This window comes from Mus caroli, unplaced genomic scaffold (assembly GCF_978045245.1).
Source record: "Mus caroli unplaced genomic scaffold, Mus_caroli_1 scaffold_5, whole genome shotgun sequence".
NCBI classification, from domain to species: Eukaryota; Metazoa; Chordata; class Mammalia; order Rodentia; family Muridae; genus Mus; species Mus caroli.
Window position 1 is genome coordinate 116,364,336 of NW_028227260.1, and position 24,251 is coordinate 116,388,586.

The 24,251-nt window shown below is 42.4% G+C and overlaps 1 protein-coding gene across 1 annotated transcript in view; it reads right to left on the reverse strand.

Annotated features, from left to right (window-relative positions):
• Kiaa1210 (KIAA1210 ortholog) overlaps positions 1-24,251 on the reverse strand; it is a 72,129-nt gene that overhangs the window by 5,354 nt on the left and 42,524 nt on the right. Inside the window, exons 6-10 of the mRNA XM_021153776.2 lie at positions 15,632-15,799; positions 13,853-13,958; positions 6,959-11,011; positions 5,854-6,005; positions 1,322-1,418 (exon numbers count right to left, since the gene is read on the reverse strand). Coding sequence (XP_021009435.1) covers positions 1,322-1,418; positions 5,854-6,005; positions 6,959-11,011; positions 13,853-13,958; positions 15,632-15,799 — 4,576 coding nt within the window. The remainder of the gene's footprint in view (positions 1-1,321; positions 1,419-5,853; positions 6,006-6,958; positions 11,012-13,852; positions 13,959-15,631; positions 15,800-24,251) is intronic.

Sequence of the window (24,251 nt, forward strand, 5' to 3'; positions counted from 1 at the left end):
AATTTAAGATCTGTTTTTTGGCTGTCACTGTCATTGTGAAATTAGATGACTCAATAGATTTATCTAATAAAAGCCAATGAAACAATATGCCAACTCCTGTAGCCAAGCAGACTGCTCTGTTTCCCGACTCCACTGCCTCCCTCATCCTGCTCGATGGATGATGAGCCTAACTCAATGGTTTCGACTAAACCAGTGGTTTTCAGTTCTAATTACAGATTGAACCACCCAGGAATTTTCAAAAAATACTAATGTATCTGGGTATGATGGCACATGCTTGTAATCCCAGCATTTAGGAGGCTGTGGTGGGATGCCTTTGTTCTTTGGTTGTTGTTGCTCTAGATTGTGCAAAAATCAAATGACAACTACAACAACCAAAGAACAAAGGAACAAACACAAAAGAGCAGTGCTCGTGTAATTTCTTGAACTAACAATAAGTAGGATGGTGTCAGAGTCATCTACCATTTATGAGCTTCCTGGTGGTTCTACTGTTCAGGAGAGTTGAGAACCACATTTAAGGGATAAGCTCAGAAGACATGGAGCAAGGTGATGACTGCTATTTCCACAGCCAAATAATGGGTTCCTGAGTCCCTAGTCTTTTTTTTTTTTTATGAAAGGGATTAATGGTGAAAACAAAGCTGAATGTAAAGCTATCCCCACTCCAACTTCTGCTGAGGAAATCCCTCTGGCTCATAACTCTCACTGATGAGGTCACAGTGTATCATTTCCTGTCACATTTATTTGCAGCTGTCAAGGTTTTTCAAGAGTTAAAAATAAATCGATAGTACTGGGCCTTTGCAGTGGATTTTTGTCAACAGTTTCATTGAGGATAGAGCAAGTGAAGACATATTGCTGTGCTATCAGCTAGAAAGTGATAGGTCCTTTCCTCTTCTCCCTAGCAAAAAGAATGTTTTGTGCCTCACCTTGAAAACTGCTTTGAGAGGCCCTTGGTCTTGCAAAGATTCTATGCCCCAGGGCCAGGAAGTAGGAGTGGGTGGGTTGAGAAGCAGGGGGAGTGGGAGGGGATAGGGGATTTTCGGAGAGCAAACTAGGAAAGGGGATAACATTTGAAATGTAAATAAAGAAAATATCTAATAAAACTGCTTTGGTGAAGTAAAGGACTAGAAAGGGCTATGTAAATTACACACTGGACTTAGATATTCTAACAATTCGATTTTCTTAAACTAAGTTAATGTCTGTTGCATTTCATGGAAGAGACATGAAAGAATCTTGAAACTGATTTAGAAATACATTGAATCTGAAGTTGCAAAACATTTCACCACATACCTCCATGGCTATTTTTGACAGGCCAGAATGCACTCACCTGATTTTGGAAAGTGCCTTAAATGTGGCACCGCACATCTGGGGAAACTGGAAAGAAAAGTCTTCTTTGGTGGGATATCAGTTATGGGTTTAGATTCCTGTAATATCAAAATGAAAAAAACTTTTTAAGTCCTGACAATAAGGACAACAAATTTCTTAGGCGATTGCATGGTACAAGCCCTGTCATGAATACTATGAGTCCAACAGTAATCGGATGAAAAGAGAGAGATAGGATGTAGATATTGATGCAGAGGTATACATCTGGATAGAAATATATAAGTATAGAAAATTATATGGATCCATAACAAAGCTCCATCCCAGAGATATCATAAAGCGCCTTGATCTTAGAATATGTCCATATGTGCATGCATGAATGCAATTTAACAATTTATTTGGAATATATTAATGATTTTTTATTTTTATTTTATGTGTACAAATGTTTTTCTGCATATATGTGTATACACCACAGACACTGCCTCTGAGGCTAGAAGAGAGTATTGTATCCCTTGAACTGGACTTAAAGATGGTCATGAGCTACACTAGCTGGACTCAGCCCCTCCCACCTCACATATATAGCAGATGTGAAGCTCAGTTTTCATGTGGGTCTCAAACAACTGGAGCAGGGTCTATCCCAAAAGCTGCTGCTTGTCTGTGGGATATGTTCTTCTAGCTGGGCTGCCTTGTCTGACTTCAGTGGGAGAGGATGTGCCTAGCCCTTCAGAAACTTGATGGGCCAGGGTCAGGAGATACCAGGGAGTCTTCTACCTGCTCAAAAAAAAAATGATGGGGGTGGGGGGAAGATTGTGGTAGGAGGTTACCAAGAGAGGGGTAGTGAGTGGGATGTAAAGTGAATTAAAGAAAGAAAGAAAGAAAGAAAGAAAGAAAGAAAGAAAGAAAGAAAGAAAGGAAAGAAAGAAAAGAAAGAAAGAAAGAAAGAAAAGAAAGAAAGAAAGAAAAGAAAGGAAAGAAAGAAAGAAAGAAAGAAAGAAAGAAAGAAAGAAAGAAAGAAAGAAAGAAAGAAAGAAAGAAAGGTGGATTAAAAAAAATAGATGGTCATATGGGTTCTGGAAACTGAACCCATGTCCTCTGCAGGAGCACCAAGTGCTCATAACAACTGAGCAGTCTCTCCTGTTCCATAACTTACATTATCAACAAAACCCAAACTGACTCAAGTTTGCCACTCTTCTTTCAGACTTAGAAGAGATGTTATCTAGTTACACAAATAGTGTAAACAGATTGATGGCACATGCTTGTATGATTACATTCTCTTTTGTCTATACACTTACCGCCTAACTGTGCTTATCTCCACTGATCTCAGAAACTAAGCATGGTCAGACCTGGTTATTACTTGAGTGGGAAAACAACCTTCTCTCTAGCATTGTACCACTTTATAGCTGTGAGAATGCTATGGTCACATATAGAGTTGATCAGTTGGTTGAGATGAGTACTTTAAGACTTCTACCTTTCTGCCATAAACCCATCTGGTCCTGGGCTTTTTTTGGTTGGGAGACTATTAATGACTGCTTCTATTTCTTTAGGGGATATACGACTGTTTAGATCATTAACCTGATCCTGATTTAACTTTGGTACCTGGTATCTGTCTAGAAACTTGTCCATTTTATCCAGGTTCTCCAGTTTTGTTGAGTATAGCCTTTTGTAGAAGGATCTGATGGTGTTTTGGATTTCTTCAGGATCTGTTGTTATGTCTCCCTCTTCATTTCTGATTTGGTTAATTAGGATGCTGTCCCTGTGCCCTCTAGTGAGTCTGGCTAAGGGTTTATCTATCTTGTTGATTTTCTCAAAGAACCAGCTCCTCGTTTGGTTGATTAAATTGGACATAGTACTACCGGAGGATCCCGCAATACCTCTCCTGGGCATATATCCAGAAGATGTTCCAACCGGTAAGGACACATGCTGCACATTGTTCATAGCAGCCTTATTTATAATAGCCAGAAGCTGGAAAGAACCCAGATGCCCCTCAATAGAGGAATGGATACAGAAAATGTGGTACATTTACACAATGGAGTACTACTCAGCTATTAAAAAGAATGAATTTATGAAATTCCTAGGCAAATGGATGGACCTGGAGGGCATCATCCTGAGTGAGGTAAATCACAAAAGAACTTACACGATATGTACTCACTGATAAGTGGATATTAGCCCAGAAACTTAGAATACCCAAGATATAAGATACAATTTGCAAAACACATGAAACTCAAGAAGAACGAAGACCAAACTGTGGATACTTTGCCCCTTCTTAGAATTGGGAACAAAACACCCATGGAAGGAGTTACAGAGACAAAGTTTGGAGCTGAGACAAAAGGATGGACCATCTAGAGAATGCCATATCCGGGGATCTATCCCATAATCAGCTTCCAAATACTGACACCACTGCATACACTAGCAAGATTTTGCTGAAAGGACCCTGATATAGCTGCCTGTGGTGAGGCTATGCCAGGGCCTAGCAAACACAGAAGTGGATGCTCACAGTCAGCTATTGGATGGATCACAGGGCCCCCAGTGGAGGAGCTAGAGAAAGTACCCAAGGAGCTAAAGGGGTCTGCAACCCTATAGGTGGAACAACAATATGAACTAACCAGTACCCCCCGGAGCTCGTGTCTCTAGCTGCATATGTATCAGAAGATGTCCTAGTTGGCCATCAGTGGAAAGAGAGGCTCATTGGTTGTGCAAACTTTATATGCCTCAATACAGGGGAACGGCAGGGCCAAGAAGTGGGAGTGGGTGAGTGGGGGAGTGGGGGGGGGAGCATGTGGGGGACTTTTGGGATAGCATTGGAAATGTAAATGAAATAAATACCTAATTTTAAATAAATAAATAAATAAATAAATAAATAAATAAATAAAAAGACTTCTACCTTTCAACATCTTTTGGTATATGACTAGAAGTGTTTTTTCTGCTAGGAAATGGTGTATCTGTATGGGTTTAGGTCTTTAAAGTTGATCTCTGCACAACTGTTCTAAGTCAAAATGTTTACACACACAAGGGTATTTTCCCCTGGCAAAAAAGGTAACCATAGTGGGCTTTAGCCTTTTATGATTCTCCTTCCATTTGGCTAATGGCAAAAAAAAAAAAAAAACCATGGCTAACACTAATGGCTAAAAGGGGAAAGCTCTTTAAAGGAAAAAGGTTAAGCACACCACATGATTTCCTCAATAAATTTAGCCAGTACTTAGAAGCATAGAATTTCAGATATAGCTTTTGATATGCAAATGCAATATGCTTTCTTGAGGTCCGTTTTCTGCAGATTTTCTAAGAGGAAAACAAGGCATCATGCATCTTTCCACCATCCCTGATCCTCGTGTCTAGCTCATCCTGTAGCACTTTAAAATCTACATGTAGATGTAAAACCAAACCAAATCAGTACATAGAAGTGCAAGCATCAACACTTAAATATACATATTTAGGGACTGATACGAAAAAGTGTGCAAAATGAAACTCTGGATGAAAAACAGATACCTTTTTTCTATGATTTCTCTTCCCAGTTTTAATAATGCATGGTCAGTTATAGTTTTAAAATGTTCAATGAGAATTTTCATAAATAGCTGATAAACTTTACATTGAATGCCATATCTAGCAGCATAGAATTCTCATCCCTCCCCATGCCCACCTGGCTGAATCTTCTCTTTGTCTAACATCTGCACACTGTGTGCTGATGTCTCTTGCCTCTTACTTAGCTGTCTTAAATGTCTGAGCCCCTTTGATGGTATCATCATAGTGCCTGTGTCCAGGAAACCCTATTTAACATAATAATACCACCAAAGTTAAAGAGTAATGATGCTGGACATTCAGATACAAGAAAGAGAAGCTATAAAATGCCTCATTACACGAATAAGCAAGAATCCTAAACTTACTAAGAAAATGTAAAAACATCATATGCTGAGGTTGCTAAAAATCCATGGTAAGAACAAAACTAATTTTGAAATTGGGAGGAATACTTGCTTTGAGCTCAGATTTTAAAAGTTAACAGCCACAATATATAAATAATGAGTTAAAATGAAGAGGTCATTCAATTACAGGGCTCTTTACTATTTAGAAGCCCAAGCATCCACAGAGAATCTTATAATGTGTTTTCTGTGGGTAAAGAAGCCTATTGTGTTTATAGTTTGATTCCAATTTATGAAAATCATATGCATGTACTTGAAGCATATTGTTGCTCAGTTTTTACCCTACTGGTTATCTCTGTTGTTGGTTGTATTATTGTTATTGTTTGTACTAATAGGACTGTTGTAGCTTTATCTACTCTGCAACCAATTTCATGGAATAGTGCTTTAGAATATTTATTGCAGGGTTTAATTTATACACTCTCCTCATTTACATTACCTTTCATATACCCTGTAAGAGTATCAAGGCAGACACATTTGTATGAATACAAAACAAAGACCCTTGAATTGTCCATCATTAATGATCCCAGTAAGGGATAGTAACTGCATGTCTGTCATAATTCCCAGTGCAAGCTTAATCGGTGGCTCCACTAACCTTTGGTACAGTTTCCAATGCCAGATTATATTTTACCTCATATCTAGAATCCTTGGTCACCACACCAATTTCAGATCTGGTCCTGTGTTTTTTAAGAAATTGGGATACAAAGCCCCTTTGCCGCTGTTTTAACGTGGTGATCCAAGCTGGCTCCACAGGGGAATTTGCCTTCAAAATAGAGGTCTCTCCTGAGAAAGAAATAAGAAGTATTTGAACCGAAGCCAGGCAGAAAGGATCATCAGTCTGGTTGAGGTTACCCACAATAGTGTTCCAAATGGGACCCTTTTGTTGGTTGCCAAACAAAAGTAAGTAGATACCAATTAGAGAGGGACCATTCTCTTTTGTACCCTTCCTCCAAACTGGAAAGGCAGGGATTGTATAGTTAAATCGCTGTGCATTAGCATGGGCATAGTGTCACTTACCCTTGATTTCCTTTAGCCATACCTCTTCCCATCACCAAATCAGGGAAAAACAAAGCTTGTCAGGTAGGCTGAGAAAAAATCTCAAGACATCAGAGGCTTAGACTATTGATACAACCCCTCCAACTCTAAGAAAAATCTTACAGAGTCTATTACTTTTTCACCCCTTGTGCAACTATTGTAGTGAAATAGGTGTGATCAGAGGTAGAGACAGGACTCTGCAAGGATGATTGTGAGGGCACAATGTTGTTTTTTTTTTTTTTAACAAAAAGTACCACTTACAAAGTCCCCTTGATCTGAATTAAATTAAGATGATTTCAGGGTAAAAGTGAAAACATATTCTTCTTCGTGAACTCAGTTTTAGAGTTCTGTTTGGCAGATTAAAGTGATATGCAATGCACAAAGTTTAAAAAAAAACCACATAATTCTGCCCAAAGTATGCTATGCATGAGGTAGATGGAGAAGAAGCCATGTCATGAGTCTATTAACGAAAAGGGAATGGATCTCCAGACTGCTGTCTCCCTGGGAAAAGAAAGACTCCAACGGAGTTACTTGTGAATGTATTCATCCAGAATTGGTCACTATCCCACCTCTAAATCCACAACTAATCCTGCCAAAGCAACACTACAGTTGGAAGCCTAGAAGCTAGAGAATTCATGGCCCATTCATCCAAGGTTTTGCCTTACAGGTCAACCCTCTACCTAAAGAGATGAAACTCTCACCTGGAGGCCTGAAAACTTCTGACTTCTTCAAAGTGCCTTCATATCTGGGCCAGTTCCCTTGCTTCTTCTCAAAGCTAAATGCTGGTCTGGACTGCTTTGGGCCTCCAACTGAGCCCTGGAGATCTCCTTTGTTTGCCTGTTCTTTTCTTGCTGCTGCTGGAATGAGGACAAATGGCTTGCAAGGATCCGGATTCTGTATTCCAATCTTCTGTGAGGTTCTTCGCAACCGCACTCCAAAAACATTTTCGACATCAGCCTTGCTGGTGGATAGGAGTGGAGAACTTCCAGTTTCATCACAACACTTGGGAACCTCATCCTTAAAATAAGTGCCCATGGAAACCATTGGTTTCTGGGCAGGAGCAGAAGCGAATGTGGCAGGTTTGATAACAGAAGTTGGGGTGCTTTTAGTGAAATCCCTGTAGCCTTGACTGTATTTGACATTTGTTGTTGAAGCTGGGTCTTTCAGCATGGGCCAGCAGCTGGCTCCTTCAGCAGCAGCACTGGCAGAGTCTACAGAAACTTGTTGCTGATAGTCAACAAAGAAAGACTGAGGAGGCTGATGGCCCTGAGAAATTCTCCACTCCATAGGAACATTTGCTGAGTCCACTGGTAAAACCGGTGACTGCAACTCAGCTATATCAAAGGCTTGAGAGGGCTGCGTGGAAGGCAGCTGTCCTTCAGAACTCTCCCACTCATCCGGAAGACTAACAGAAACTGAGAGCTTCCCCAGGGCCTGAGAGATATCCCTGGCAGAAGTGTTCCACTTCACAGGGGCACCCTCGGAAAATGGCAGAACTTCTTGGGGCTCTTCCGGCTTTCTGGATAACTGAAAAGGCTGCTTCATGGGCAGATTCTGCAATGTGGTGTCTTCCTTGGGTTCATCATCCCAATTATATAAGAAAGCATAATCGTCAAGTTTAGGCTTCAACAGGGACCTGGAAGGACGCCTTCGGCCCCGAGCAACAGGCTTTGGATGAAGGACCGCTTCACTAGGGGCACTCTCTGAAAATACTTGCTGTGCCATGAAGTTCACAAAGGACTTGGAAGGTGGCCTGCCTCTCTGTGGTTTCCTGCCTCTCTGTGGTTTCTTGGAGTTCTCTTGAGCAATAGCACTCTCTAGACGTGAAGATATTTCCTGAACTTTAGATCTGTTTAAGAATGGGCTGGGACATTTGGGAGGCAGTGACCTCCAATGAATGCCTCCCTCCATAGAGGTACTCTCAGAGCTTGAGGGTGTTTTCTCGACTTTATGTTTGCTAATGGTTTGGGAAGGATGTCCTGAAAGCCAGGCCTCCCTCAAAACATCCCCCTCTTTGGATTGCTGCTCAAATTTGGGGCACAACCGTGGCTGAAGAGCATATTTGGGAGGCATTTTTCCCACAGAAATGCTCCGTTCTTTAAAAGCTCTCCGAGAACCTGAGGAAATGTCTTCCTCGAATTCTGAGCCCAATGGGGACTGAGAATGCTGCCTTCTAGATCTCCTCAATGTAGCAACTCCTTCCTCTGCTCCATAGTGCTCTGGATCTGCTCTTGGCTGGAAGGGGAATCTGGAAGACAGTCGCTCCAGAGAGCTGCTCTGTGACACAGAAACACTCGCTAACTCTGTAGAGGTTGGTTGCTTGACAGCTAATCTCATCAAGGGCTGAGAAGGTATTCTGGAAGTTGGTGGAGGGCTCCATGAAGCGGCAGCAGCAGCAGGATCATGATCTGGGGGTACAGACACTTGTTTAAATGGCGTGCTTTGCCATGGCTGCAAAGAGTACCTAGAAGGTTTTGACTCTGAAGCGATGGCTGATCCCATCAAGGGCTTAGAAGCCGTTCTGGGAGCTGGGGAATAAATAGGAATGGTCCATGCAGAAGGAATACTGCCTTGGGTCATCAGTGGCTGGAGTTTGGGTGTCACTGAAGGCTGAGAAGGCAGCAGCTCCTCTCCTTCTGCTGAGGTGCTTTCTGGGACTGGTTGGCTTTGATGACTTGGTAAGGGGTGAACAGAATATTTGGAGTGCAATTGGCCCATGGAAATCATTTTAGCAGCAACAGTCTCTGATTCTAAAGGCACTTCTTGATAAGGCTGTAGCATAGGCTGGGAAAGGGTCAGAGTCATATGGTCCACAGAAGTGCTCCCTTCAAATGCTGTGCTCTCTGGAGTGGAAGAAAATACTTGCTTTCCTTGAGGCTTCATCCATGGCTGGATCTGTGTTGGAAGCTTTGGATCCATAGAAATAACTTTTTCAAAAGCAGATACCTGTTGCTTTACGAAGGGCTTCAATAGTGGCTGAAAATGATGCTGAGGAGGTGGGGACTCTAAGGGAGCACTTTCTGCAGCCAACGATATTTCTTTCTTGATGCTTGGTCTCACTGAAGGCTGAGGAGGATATCCAGAAGGCTGTGCAGCAATACTCTTTTCAAAAACAGTAAGTTCTGGACCTGCAGAAACTTCTTGCTCAAGTCTTGGCCTGGGTGGGGGCTGCATAAAAATGTCCCAGTCAGCAGCAACGCCTTCTGGCTCTTCAAGAACTTGATACTCAGACTGAGATCTTAGCCATGACTTGACAGAGTGGGTGGGAGACAGTGGCTCTCCAGATTTCTTTGGTCCTCCAGAAATGTTCACCATGATGGGAGGTTGTTGCTGAGCAGTGTGTATGGGGTGCACTGGCTTGGTAGGATCACTCCACTGTTTTAGAGAACTCTTTGAAACTGGGGGCACTTGCTGCTCTTTCTCTGAGCTGCTCAGATCCTCAGAACTCTTGTACTTCTCAATGTAACTACTTGATTCTGTGGAGACTTCCTTTTCCTCCAACTCCTGCAAGGCCTGGGAATGGCACTTGGTTGCTGTCCGCTCTTCAGAGATGGAACCTCTGATGAAACCTCTTGATTCTGAGCATTCTTCAAACTCTTCCAAGGACTGGGAAGAATGGGCAGATGTCATTTCCTCACAACTTCTCTCATCTTCTGAAGAACTCTCTAGTTTTGCAGAGGTCTCTCTAGCTTTGGGTTTTCCTAGTAACTTAGAAGAATATCTGAGAGGCTGCTGCTTCTCCATCTTGCTCAGTTCTACGTCTACATTTTCTGATTTGAGGAAGACATTTTCTTCTTCATCATCATCGTTGTCTTTCTCTTCTTCTTTATCATCATCTCCATCTTCTTCATCATCAGCAGTTCCAGCACCAGCATCATCTTTAGGCTTCCTTGTAGGTTTGAAAGAATGTGCAGGACTCAGTTGCATTTCAGAACTACTTTCATACTCTGAGGTACTCTTCGAATCTGAGGAGGTTTCCCCTGTATTTGGCCGCCTTCTGAGAGAGAGAGGCAGATTCATCTTCGGAGAAACATCATCTTCTGCAGTAGCACTTGAAACACTTGTAGAAGGGGCCAGGAGACCACTTCTTGGATGCTTCTCTTTGTGGTAAGTTGTGCTCTCCAATGATACCTTCATTTGGGGTTGAACCCTTTGCAAATCAGGACATGATGCTTCCTCTCCTTCTCCACAGACTTGAGAAGGATGCACATGCACTTGGACCTCTTCTTTCCTCAAGTCAGTGACCTCTTTTTGGCTTGTAGATTTTTTGATACATGGCAACACACCAACTTTATCCTTCTTCTTCTTGTCTTCACAGTGCGGTGATGGACCACTAATCATGGACTCTGCCACATCTGTAGATGTAGGTTGTGGTGCTGGTGCTTTTTCAGCTTCAACATCTATGTCGGCCAATTCCCTCTCCACATCCTCTTTCTCTGATGGCATCTCCTGAACACTAGTAACTTCTGCTTCTGTAGTTGTGGGCTGCCCTGTGTCTTTCTTCTCCAGGAACAGCTTCAAGAAAGAGTGCTCCCTGCCAGCTATCTCTTTATTAGCTGAAGACTCAGCTTTAGTGTTCAGGCTGTACCGTTGAGTGGACTTTAGAAGGCCTCTTTCTAGGATCTCCCACTCATTTTTGGCCCTTCTTCTACGTCTTCTTGGATTGAGTCGTAAAGCAGGATCAGTACTTGGAGTCTTATCTACTGTTGTATCCTGAGTCTCGGTTTTGGAGCTTTGCTCCTGGCTTGATAGTTCTGCACCAAATATAAAAAGGAATGGAGAAATGTGTGTGCTTTGCACTTCCTAAAAGTGTGCTATGTTTGCCACCGAACTCCCTGTTATGAAGAAGCAACTATGCAAAGGACATTCCATTGTTCACTGTTAGCTTTAAGCTGTGGGGAAATGTTTAAATCAAAGGGAAATTTCAATCGAATGAGCAGACAGTACTCTACTGGCTCATTAGTACTTTATCAGTAATCTGGCCAACTATTAGAAATGAGAGTCATTTGAATTGGGAACAAAACACCCATGGAAGGAGTTACAGAGACAACGTTTGGAGCTGAGATAAAAGGATGGACCATCTAGAGACTGCCATATCCAGGGATCCATCCCATAATCAGCTTCCAAACGCTGACACCATTGCATACACTAGCAAGATTTTGCTGAAAGGACCCTGATATAGCTGTCTCTTGTGAGACTGTGCCGGGGCCTAGCAAACACATAAGTGGATGCTCACAGCCAGCTATTGGATGGATCACAGGGCCCCCAATGGAGGAGCTAGAGAAAGTACCCAAGGAGCTAAAGAGATCTGCAACCCTATAGGTGGAACAACATTATGAACTAACCAGTACCCCAGAGCTCTTGACTCTACCTGCATATGTATCAAAAAATGGCCTAGTCGGCCATCACTGGAAAGAGAGGCCCATTGGTCGTGCAAACTTTATATGCCCCTGTACAGGAAAACGCCAGGGCCAAAAAGTGGGAGTGGGTGGGTAGGGGAGTGGGAGGGGAGGGTATGGGGGACTTTTGGGATAGCATTGGAAATGTAAATGAGGAAAATACCTAATAAAAAATTTAAAAAAAAGAAATGAGAGTCAGAAAGAGACAAATTATGGTCTTGTAACAATGATTACATTTGAGAAACCTGACTGGGGCAGGAGCAAGGGGAATTCTTTAAAATGCTGTTTATATTATTTTGTGTATATGGCTATTTTGCCTGCATGTGTGTCTGTTCTCCATATATATGTCTTGTGCCTGGTGCCTGTAGAGGCCAAAAGAAGGCCTCAGATCCCCTGAAACTGGAGTTACAGATAATTGTGAGTCTCCAAATGGGGAAATTAAGCCTGGAATCCCCGGGAGAGCGCCAAGTGCTCTTAACCTCTCATCTGTCTCTCTAGCCCAGAAGGGAACTTTTCACTTTCTAATTAGTAGTCTTATTTTCTATATAGTACTTATCTAAACTTCTTGAAATTCTATATTATATGGATTCATGCTCCCCCTCCCCCTTACTCCCACCCCCAAAAAATGTCAAAGGAATCATTTGAGAGGTTAGGCTTATGATCCCTTCCATTTTCTACCTTCTTGCCTTAAAACAATCCTGCATAATATGTAAAGCAGTTCTTTGAATACACACAAAGCAGGACTCCCAACACCCCAGCAATTGCATCTATGTGAATGAATGTGCCTTTCAAGTTCCTTCTTCACAGACGTTGTAGCACCACCTAATGGTTTCACATGCAATATACAGCAGAGAAGAGCTGGATATGCTTTCTCAATTAGGCCCTTCCTGCAGATGAGCAAAGTATCCTACAAGTGTTAACTCCACTCTATCTCCATGTATGAAAGGAACAATTGTGAAAAATGACATTATTCTCTTAATCTGTGTTCCCTCCTTCCTCCCTCTCATTCTTCTTTGAAAGACTGTTTTTAGTGTGTTTTTTTTTCTTTTCTGGGAAAAAAATACATGCTTTTTTTTGAAACCACATGCAAAATCATTTGGGGAAAAACCCTGACAACCACTCAACTAATTGATGGAATGAAAATTTAATTTTGTCAAACACTGCATGAAATTAGCTTGCCATCTAGCTGAAGTCAAAATCCATCTGTGCACGCATACAAACACACGGAGCCTTTTTCACTCTGGTGGTATTTGTTTGGAATTGGTTAGATGATGGCTGCCAAGGAAAACTTCCTGCAGCTATGCAAAGCTCTGGTAGCCATGGGTATGTGAAGTCACTGTGAACACAAGACCTTCTTCTCTATACTGGAAGAGAAAATAACTCCTATAAAAATAATTGGGGGACAAGTAGTTCAGTTGTTCCTACTTCATTATGTTGTTGAAGAATAGTGAATAGGCCATCATTACTTGCCCTCTGCAGAACTCAGCAAGCATATTAATTTGAAAGAATGAAACACATCTACAAACACAGCAATTCTCTGGTTGGAAATTCATTTATATAGGATATAAAACCATGTGCAAATCTTTCCACAAAGCCTATACAAATGTTGTTTTGTCAGTTTAGGTGGAGAGTCTAGGGATGGACTTGTGTGAACCTCTTTTTAACTGAAAGTTTTGTTTTTGAGAATTTAAAATTATATGTATGGGTATGTACTGCCCAGAAAAAATCCTCAGACCTTTTCACAAGTGAGGTAGACAGCAAGCAGAATGACAGAAGGGTCACATAAAGTCTCTCACAGTGGAGTGCTTGCCTCCCTGGGGTATGGTGAGATGTCCGGGGGTGTAATGCATGCATAGGCTTTTAGTACTTTTTAAATTATATGTATGCGTATGTGCAGGGAGGTGCCCACAGAAGCCACAGGTGTCAGAGCTTCCTGGGGCTGGAGTTACAGGCAGTTGTGAGCTGCCTTGCTTAAGTGCTGAGAACTAAACTGAAGTCCTCTGAAAGCCAGTAGCCCCTTAGCTACTGAACGCTATCTCCAGCTCATTTATGTGCATCCAACACTAAAAACTCCAAGAGAATTCAGGGTGGCAGTCCTGGGGACATGTTTGTTTATAACACCCACTCCACTGTGTAAGGTACTCCACTGTGCAGTGAGGCGCAAGATCCACTGGGTGGCAACGAAAGTTTGCTAACCTGTACTGTCCACTTTCTGCTCCCCTTGCTCAGCTTCTTTTGTCTTGGTTGTAGTCTTCTCTTTGGCTGGCACTGATTGGAGTTGCTCCTCCTGCTTTACTTTCACCTGAAACAAAGTTGTTTTTTAAAGAGAGAGAGACAGACAGAGAGACAGAGAAAGACAGAAAAAGAGAGACAGACAGATACACAGAAACAGAGGCAGAGAGAGAGAGAGAGAGAGAGAGAGAGAGAGAGAGAGAGAGAGAGAGAGAGAGAACAAACTTTATTTCAATTGACATGGTCTTCAGACCTTTTCACAAATGACGTAGACAAGCAGAATGCCAGAATGTTTGCCCAAAGTCTCCCATAGTGGAGCAGCTGCCTCCCTGGTTGTGGTGAGGTGTTACCCTGTCCCTGGGGCTGCCCTCACAACTCACATTTTATCCATGTGTGAAGACAAAACTGAGATGTCTTTCTTTTCCTTTTTAGTTCTGAGATTGTAATATCATTACAATGTCTCTCCCTTCCCTCACCTCCTCCAAATCCTACCATATAGTCCTCGTTGCTCCCTTTCAAATTGGTGACACTTTTTTTCATTGTTATTACATGTGTGTGTGTGTATTACTAAATAGTATCTGCCTAATCTATATAGCATTACTTGTATGTATATTTCCAGGGCTGACCATTTGGTATTAAAAAAAACAATTGTGTGCCCTTCCCTGGGAAAGACTCTTTCTCCCACTCTCAGAATTCCTTAGCCACCTATAGTTCTTTGTGTGGAGGGTTGAGGCCTCGTGGGCTTTCTTCCATCCACTTGGCATGTCTATCAATGTGTTTCGTGTTCAGCTCATGTTTAGGCTGTCATGTTGCTGAGGCTTCATGAGCATAGCTTCTGTATGGAAGGGGTAACTGTGGATGACTCCCTGAATAATTTGTACTTTTATGCAGAAGAGGATCAATGGAGCCGGAGTTACAGGGGGTTGTGAACCACCTGACATGGGTGCTAAGAACCCAAGCCAGGTCCTCAGTAAGAGCAGTATGAGCTGCTGACCACTGAGCCATCTCTCCAGACTCCATAGCTAAGATTCTAACTCATAAGCTCTGCCTAAATGTAGCTCTGCTTGCTAGTAACCCACGTGGCAGAACTCTGTGGCAATGTGTGAAGATTTCTGGAAGAGTTAGCAGCTGAATTGAGAATGGTTGTGATTACTGGATGCCTAATCTCTGAATGAGTGGGGCAGTGCTACAGTTTATAACTCCTGGGTCTCATAATTCAATGAATCTTTATCTGGACTAGGCTTGAAAACCTTCTTCAGAGAGGACTCGGGGGATTTCCAGGCACTAAACCAATGAGCAGGTTGTGTGGGGTTAACTCTGTTTTCCTGCTTTGCTCATTCTGTTTAGAGAAGTTTCAAATAGACAGAACATTTCAGGCAACCAACACAGCTTGCTCACCCACTGTACACATCAAGGCCAAGTCAGTGCCATATACATTACTGTCCCTACTTAGGGTATGTATCGCTCATCAACTGTATTCAACCTATGTCCCTCAGGAAGCACATGGCCACATGTGGCCAAAGATATCTATGAATGTGGCCCAACCCAAAACCACAAACTTAAAGCATTATGGGATATTTTGGGCACCTATTTATAATTCAGCTGAATGGTTCTGAAGAGTGAACTTTGTAGATAACAGTGCCATGGCACAATGAACACATCTATACTCATACAGTTTCCAAGCAGCAATGGGCATAGGCTAAACCTTTTCTCCCACAGTGCAGGATCTCTCGAAAGACTTACAGGTGTGGAGGTTGACTTCCTTTTCTTCTGCTTCCGGGGGTTTAAAGCTATCTTGGATTTAGCAGCTGAAGAATCCAAGCAGCCCTGTGAGGTGGCTGGGGTGCTGAAACCCGAGAATTGCTGAGTGCTGCTTTCAGAAGTCTCTGGATCCAAGGACAGTTCAGAGCTCTGGAGAGTGGGAGAAAATAAGTGAGTCAAATCCATACAGGTGCTGCCCCTGCTCTCGAAGCAGGAAATGCTTCTTCCTTGCTAAGGAATGCCTAAAGAAGCCTTTCGTGGATGACTGCCCACTTTCTTTCCCCTTTCAGTTTAAATGACACACTTTGGTTCCTTTGTAAATGAAAATGAGAAATAGGAAGAAATTGGAGTGCTCCCTCTCTCAGAAAGCAACAGGGGTACTCTGCTGCCCTCACAATTAGAACACAAGCACATAGTGGCATTTACAAGGTGGAATGCTTGTGTTTCTCTTGCCCCATGTCCCTTCTCAGTGACAGGAAGACATCTGGCTAGAAAGAGAGGTGCATTCCTGGATGGGTAAAACTCATGGGGCTCTGGGACTGCTGGGCTGGAGAGTTAGGGAGGGAGAAAACCCCCTTGGAAGAAGGCCTTTCTGCAAGCTGTATTTTTATAGAGAGCACACTAACATTATTTACTGTTCATAGTGCAAGGCTGATGGGAAGACTCTAGGAACTGACTTTTCAGACCTCCAATGAAATATAGACAGAGGCTGTAACCTTGTCCTCATTATAGCGGGCTCCATCTCCCCAAACTATTTTGAATTGGGACACCTAGTTCCCTTCCATGGTAGGAACGTTAAAGTAGTCCCAAGGGTGATTGTGGACATAACATTTTCTACACCTCTAAGAGACATACCAGAGCTTGCTCACTCCTAAAGTCACATGGAGTTGCAGGTGATGTGTCATCTCACTCCTGGATATCAGAAGCATATGGTGCCATGTTCCCTTTATCTTTACCCTTATAAGTAGTGTTGCACAGTGCCAGGGATCCGTTGGCCAAAGGTAGAGTTCACATGCCCCCACATTCCCTATGAACACTGTATGCAGATGCAGGGATAACCTCAGCTGCTTATCTTGCCTCTAAACATGGGCCTCGATTTCAGTGTCTGGGGGCTGAGCAGTACTAATGATAAACCTAGATCACCTTTCTGGTTTCATCTCTAATCAAGGTGAAAGGAATATACAGAATCTATTTTGTGGAGTCAACCACACAGCACTAACAGTGGCCCCGGGATTTTCCTAACTTTCTTCTTTTCTTTGTTTAGTTCTTTCTGAGTCAGAGTTTCTATGCAAAGCCTTAGCAGTCCTGGAACTTACTCTGTAGACCAGGATGGCCACAAACTCAGAGATTGGCCTGCCTCGGTCTCCCAAATGCTGGGACTAAAAGGTGTGTGCACCACCACTGCCTGGCTTTTCTTAACTTCTTTATGCAATGGTCATCCATTAACTTATAAACACCCTTCCCAATATAATTTATTCTGTGTCTGTTCCCTGTGTAATTTTAGTCCTTCTGTCTAAGACTTCACTATTTCCAACGAAAGGAAGAAAATCTAGATGTAGAAATCCTAAAAGGATACCATGCAAGTTGCTTTGAAGGAAAGCCAATGTGGGCTGCCTAAATGGTAAACCATACAGACCAATTGTGGGACAATGGGCTATGTACAGACAGCCTGGTCTCCAATTGAGCTGAGGTCTTGAACCCCATGGAACCTGATGGGTGGTAATTTCCACCTACATAGGATGGAAGGCATTCCCTCATGTCTCTTGGACCCCTGGCTCCTGTCAAAGTTATTGCCCCCACAGCCCCCACAACCCCCACAGGAGAAGTGTGTGGCTTACAGTCATGTAGACAATATTCCAAGCTTCTGACCTTCAAGCTAGACTTCTCCCAGTTACCTAGCAACAGCATGATAACAATCCCACTTTAAGAGGGGCTGCTTAGCCCCACCTCGATCTCCCTCTTACTCTCTCTCTCTCTCTCTCTCTCTCTCTCTCTCTCTCTCTCTCTCCCTCTCCCTCTCTCTCTCTCTCTCTCTCTCTCTCTCTCTCTCTCTCTCTCACTCTCCAAGCTTTTACCTCTCTTTAAGCTTTCTTACTCTCTAGCCTTTCTTCGCTCTCTCTTTCCCTCCCTCTCTTTACATGGCCATGGCCGGTCTCTCTCTCTCTCTTTTACCTTCTCTCTTTCCCCCTGCCTTTCTATAATAAAGCTCTAAAACCGTAGAATGTCTCTGTTCATTAAGGCCCGCCATGCTTGGACAATGGGATAGGCTTTCTTCTAATGAGCCTCTTCTAACCTCCCATTAGAAGGCCTTCCTGTGCTCCAGCCATGGACAGGACGAAAAGACTCTTGCCTGTGTGGGAACTTCTCTCCCTCTGCCCTCTTCCCATATCTCCAGGGCGAGAGTGTATCCCTGGGGCTCCTATTCTGTTCTTAGCTCCTCTGCCATATCCAGCGTGGGATGCCAGAGACTGAGAACCTAGTACCAGGAGCTGCCCCTTGTCCACCCTCCCACCCCCCACCGTGTAGGGTCAGTGGCTTCACACAGCCAGATGCCCACCCTGGGCAGTGTGGAAAGCATCCAGCAGTCCTCCTGTGTCCACCTGCCCAGAGCACAGGAACTCTGGCCAGACACAGGCTCTCTCCCTCCTGCCTCTTCCCCTACACCCACAGCCCCACAACCAATTTTCATTCAGTTGACCTCCCAAACCTTGCAGTATGAAAACTATGTAATAGCATTGTTTGCTCCTGTGACACTCGTTCTAGAGTATAACAGAAAGATCAGGCTAAGCAAAACCCTATTGATTTCCAGATTGGGTATGTACAAGAGGGAGTTCTTTCATTCCCAATCACAGTCCAAGCCAAGGAGGTATTAAACTTAAGCCCAGCCACTAGTCTTCTTTTGTTAGTTCAACTTGCATTGATCTGATTACTGACCTACATCTATCCTTCAACCTGAACTTAAAAGACAAAGAAAAATCACATAATTATGGGGCCTTGCACTCATACATATGATTCAAACTAGCCACCACAGCTCTTTTTGTAGACTTACAGTATTTTGTGTGGAAATGGAGTATATTTGGATTTACATATTTCCTTAAATCCACCAGTGCAGAAAAAAAAAAAGCCCTTCTGGTCTGGTCGGCGCCAGCTCCGGGTCACCTAGGCATGGAGTTGGCGGACACCCCCAAGGTCCCTAGTGGACTCTCCACACGATCTTAAGACCACCGGTGAGTGGAACACAACTTCTGTTCCATTCCAATCACACTGGACCTGAGACAGCATTAGGGAAGCAGAAAACCTGGCCTGACCAGGGTCACAAGTCCCTTCTGGTCAGCGCCAGCACCTGGTCCCCTTGGGCGTGGAGTCGGGGGACACCCCCAAGGCCCCTAGAGGACAGATTCGGAGGCAGACTCCGATTAGGGCTCCAAACATCCGGGCACCTTCCCTGAAAGGGGACAGGGTGTCTGCCCGCCCAGGAGGGCTTTGCCGGAGCAACTGGAGGAGCCAACTTGGTTTCCAGATCCCTCCAAGACTAGTCTGCACAGGTGAGAGTGTGGACTACAGAAGCTAACAGCTTCTGGGATAGGCCCAGTTTCAGGCCTTCATCTTCTGCCAGGAGGCAGGTCCAAACACCAGATATCTGTGCACATTCCCTGCAAGAGGAGAGCTTGCCTGCAGAGAGTGCTCTGACCACTGAAACACAGAGGAGAGAGCTAGTCTCCCATGTCTGCTGATAGAGGCTAACAGAATCACGAGAGGAACAAGATCTAACCAGAGACAATTATAACAACTCCAGAGATTACCAGATGGCAAAAGGCAAACGTAAGTATGTTACTAACAGAAACCAAGACCACTCACCATCACGAGATCGGAGCACTCCCACCTCACCCAGTCCTGGGTACCCCAACACACCCGAAAAGCTAGACCCAGATTTAAAAGCATATCTCATGATGATAGTAGAGGACATCAAGAAGGACTTTAAAAACTCATTTAAAGAAATACAGGAGAACACTGCTAAAGAGGTACAAGTCCTTAAAGAAAAACAGAAAATCACAACCAAACAAGTAGAAGTCCTTAGAGAAAAACAGGAAAACACATCCAGACAGGTGATGGAAATGAACAAAACCATACTAGACCGAAAAAGGAAAGTAGACACAATAAAGAAAACCCAAAGTGAGGCAACGCTGGCGATAGAAAGCCTAGGAAAGAAATCTGGAACCATAGATGCGAGCATCAGCAACAGAATACAAGAGATGGAAGAGAGAATCTCAGGTACAGAAGATTCCATAGAGAACATAGGAACAGCAATCAAAGAAAATGCAAAATGCAAAAAGATCTTAAGTCAAAACATCCAGGAAATCCAGGACACAATGAGAAGACCAAACCTACGGATAATAGGAATAGATGAGAATGAAGATTTTCAACTCAAAGGACCAGCAAATATCTTCAACAAAATTATAGAAGAAAACTTCCCAAACCTAAAGAAAGAGATGCCCATGACCATACAAAAAGCCTACAGAATTCCAAATAGACTGGACCAGAAAAGAAATTCCTCCCGACACATAATAATCAGAACAACAAATGCACTAAATGAAGATAGAATATTAAAAGCAGTAAGGGAAAAAGGTCAAGAAACATATAAAGGCAGGCCTATCATAATTACACCAGACTTTTCACCAGAGACTATGAAAGCCAGAAGACCCTGGACAGTTGTTATACAGTCCCTAAGAGAACAAAAATGCCAACCCAGGCTACTATACCCGGCAAAACTTTCAATTACCATACATGGAGAAACCAAAGTATTCCATGACAAAAGCAAATTCACACAATATCTTTCCACAAATCCAGCCCTTCAAAGGATAACAACAACAACAAAAACAACAACAAAAACCAATACAAGGACGGAAACCACGCCCTGGAAAAAGCAAGAAAGTAAAGTTCCAACAAACCTAAAAGAAGTCAGCCACAAGAACAGAATGCCAACTCTAACAACAAAAATAATAGGAAGCAACAATTACTTTTCCTTAATATCTCTTAATATCAATGGACTCAATTCACCAATAAAAAGACATAGACTAACAGAGTGGCTACACAAGTAGGACCCAAAATTTTGCTGCTTACAGTAAACCCATCTCAGGGAAAAAGACAGACACTACCTCAGAATGAAAGGCTGGAAAACAATTTTCCAAGCAAATGGTCTGAAGGAACAAGCTGGGGTAGCCATTCTAATATCTACTAAAATCAACTTCCAACTCAAAGTTATCAAAAAATGAATAGGAGGGAAACTTCATACTCATCAAAGGTAAAATCTTCCAAGAGGAACTCTAAATTCTGAATATTTATGCTCCAAATGCAAGGGCAGCCACATTCATTAAAGAAACTTTAGTAAAGCTCAAAGCACACATTGCACCTCACACAATAATAGTGGGAGACTTCAATGCACCACTTTCATCAATGGACAGATCGTGGAAACAGAAACTAAACAGGGACACAGTGAAACTAACAGAAGTTATGAAACAAATGGATTTAACAGATATCTACAGAACATTTTATCCTAAAACAAAAAGATATACATTCTTCTCAGCACCTCATGATACCTTCTCCAAAACTGACCATATAATTGGTCACAAAACAGGCCTCAACAGATACAAACATATTGAAATTGTCCCATGCATCCTATCAGATTACCATGGAATAAGGCTGATCTTCAATAACAACATAACTAATAGAAAGCCAACATTCACATGGGAACTGAAAAACACTCTTCTCAATGATACCTTGGTCAAAGAAGGAATAAAGAAAGAAATTAAAGACTTTTTAGAGTTTAATGAAAATGAAGTCACAACATACCCAAACTTATAGGACACAATGAAAGCATTTCTAGGAGGAATACTCATAGCTCTAAGTGCCTCCAAAAAGAAACTAGCGAGAGCACACACTAGCAGCTTGACAACACACCTAAAAGCTCTGGAACAAAAGGAAGCAAATTCACCGAAAAGGAGTAGACAGCAGGAAATAATCAAACTCAGGGGTGAAATCAACCAAGTAGAAACAAAAAGAACTATTCAAAGAATCAACCAAACAAGGAACTGGTTCTTTGAGAAAATCAACAAGATAGATAAACCCTTAGCCAGACTCACTAGAGGGCACAGGAACAGCATCCTAATTAACAAAATCAGAAATGAAGAGGGAGACATAACAACAGATCCTGAAGAAAACCAAAACACCATCAGATCCTTCTACAAAAGGCTATACTTAACAAAACTGGAAAACCTGAGTGAAATGGAAAAATTTCTAGACAGATACCAGGTACCAAAGTTAAATCAGGATCAGGTTAATGATCTAAACAATCCTATATCCCCTAAAGAAATAGAAACACTCATTAATAGTCTCTCAACCAAAAAAAGCCCAGGACCAGATGGGTTTAGTGCAGAGTTCTATCAGACCTTCAAAGAAGATCTAATTCCAGTTCTTCACAAACTATTCCACAAAATAGAAGCAGAAGGTACTCTACCCAATTCATTCTATGAAGCCACAATTACTCTGATACCTAAACCACAGAAAGATCCAACAAAGATAGAGAACTTCAGACCAATTTCCCTTATGAATATCGATGCAAAAATCCTCAATAAAGTTCTTGCTAACCGAATCCAAGAACACATCAAAACAATCATCCATCCTGACCAAGTAGGTTTCATCCCAGGGATGCAGGGATGGTTTAATATGCAGAAATCCATCAATGTAATCCATTATATAAACAAACTCAAAGACAAAATCCACATGATCTTCTTGTTAGATGCTGAGAAATCATTTGACAAAATCCAACACCCATTCATGATAAAAGTCTTGGAAAGATCAGGAATTCAAGGCCCATACCTAAACATGATAAAAAGCAATGTACAGCAAACCAGTAGCTAACATCAAAGAAAATGGTGAGAAGCTGGAAGCAATCCCACTAAAATCAGGGACTAGACAAGGCTGCCCACTTTCTCCCTACCTATTCAACATTGTACTTGAAGTCCTAGCCACAGCAATTCGAAAACAAAAGGAGATCAAGGGGATACAAATTGGAAAGGAAGAAGTCAAAATATCACTTTTTGCAGATGATATGATAGTATATATATGTGACCCTAAAAATTCCACCAGAGAACTCCTAAACCTGATAAACAGCTTCAGTGATGTAGCTCGATATAAAATTAACTCAAACAAGTCAATGGCCTTTCTCTACACAAAGGATAAACAGGCTGAGAAAGAAATTAGTGAAACAACACCCTTCACAATAGTCACAAATAATATAAAATACCTTGGCGTGACTCTAACTAAGGAAGTGAAAGATCTGTATGATAAAAATTTCAAGTCTCTGAAGAAAGAAATTTAAAAAGATCTCAGACGATGGAAAGTTCTCCCATGCTCATGGATTGGCAGGATCAATACAGTAAAAATGGCTATCTTGCCAAAAGCAATCTACAGACTCAATGCAACCCCCATCACAATTCTAATCAATTCTTCAACGAATTAGAAAGAGCAATCTGCAAATTCATCTGGAATAACAAAAAAACCTAGGATAGCAAAAAACTCTTCTCAAAGATAAAAGAACCTCTGGTGGAATCACCATGCCTGACCTTTTAAAGCTGTACTACAGAGCAATTGTGATAAAAACTGCATGGTACTGGTATAGCGACAGACAAGTAGACCAATGGAATAGAATTGAAGACTCAGAAATGAACCCACACACCTATGGTCACTTGATCTTTGACAAGGGAGCTAAAACCATCCAGTGGAAAAAAGACAGCATTTTCAACAAATAGTGCTGGCACAACTGGCGGTTATCATGTAGAAGAATGCGAATTGATCCACTCCTATCTCCTTGTACTAAGGTCAAATCTAAGTGGTCAAGGAACTCCACATAAAACCAGGGACAGTGAAACTTACAGAGGAGAAAGTGGGGGAAAGCCTCGAAGATATGAGCACAGGGGAAAAATTCCTGAATAGAACAGCAATGGCTTGTGCTGTAAGATCGAGAATCAACAAATGGGACCTCATAAAATCGCAAAGCTTCTGTAAGGCAAAAGACACCGTCAATAAGACAAAAAGGCCACCAACAGATTGGGAAAGGATCTTTACCTATCCTAAATTAGATAGGGGGCTAATATCCAATAAATAGAAAGAACTCAAGAAGGTGGACTCCAGAAAATCAAATAACCCCATTAAAAAATGTGGCTCTGAGCTAAACAAAGAATTCTCAACTGAGGAATACCGAATGCCTGAAAAGCACCTGAAAAAATGTTCAGCATCCTTAATCATCAGGGAAATGCAAATCAAAGCAACCCTGAGATTCCACCTCACACCAGTCAGAATGGCTAAGATCAAAAATTCAGGTTACAGCAGATGCTGGAGAGGATGTGGAGAAAAAGGAACACTCCTCCATTCTTGGTAGGATTGCAAGCTTGTACAACCACTCTGAAAATCAGTCTTTCGGTTCCTCAGAAAATTGGACATAGTACTACTGGAGGATCCCGCAATACCTCTCCTGGGCATATATCCAGATGGTGTTCAAATGGGTAAGAAAGACACATGCTCCACTATGTTCATAGCAGCCTTA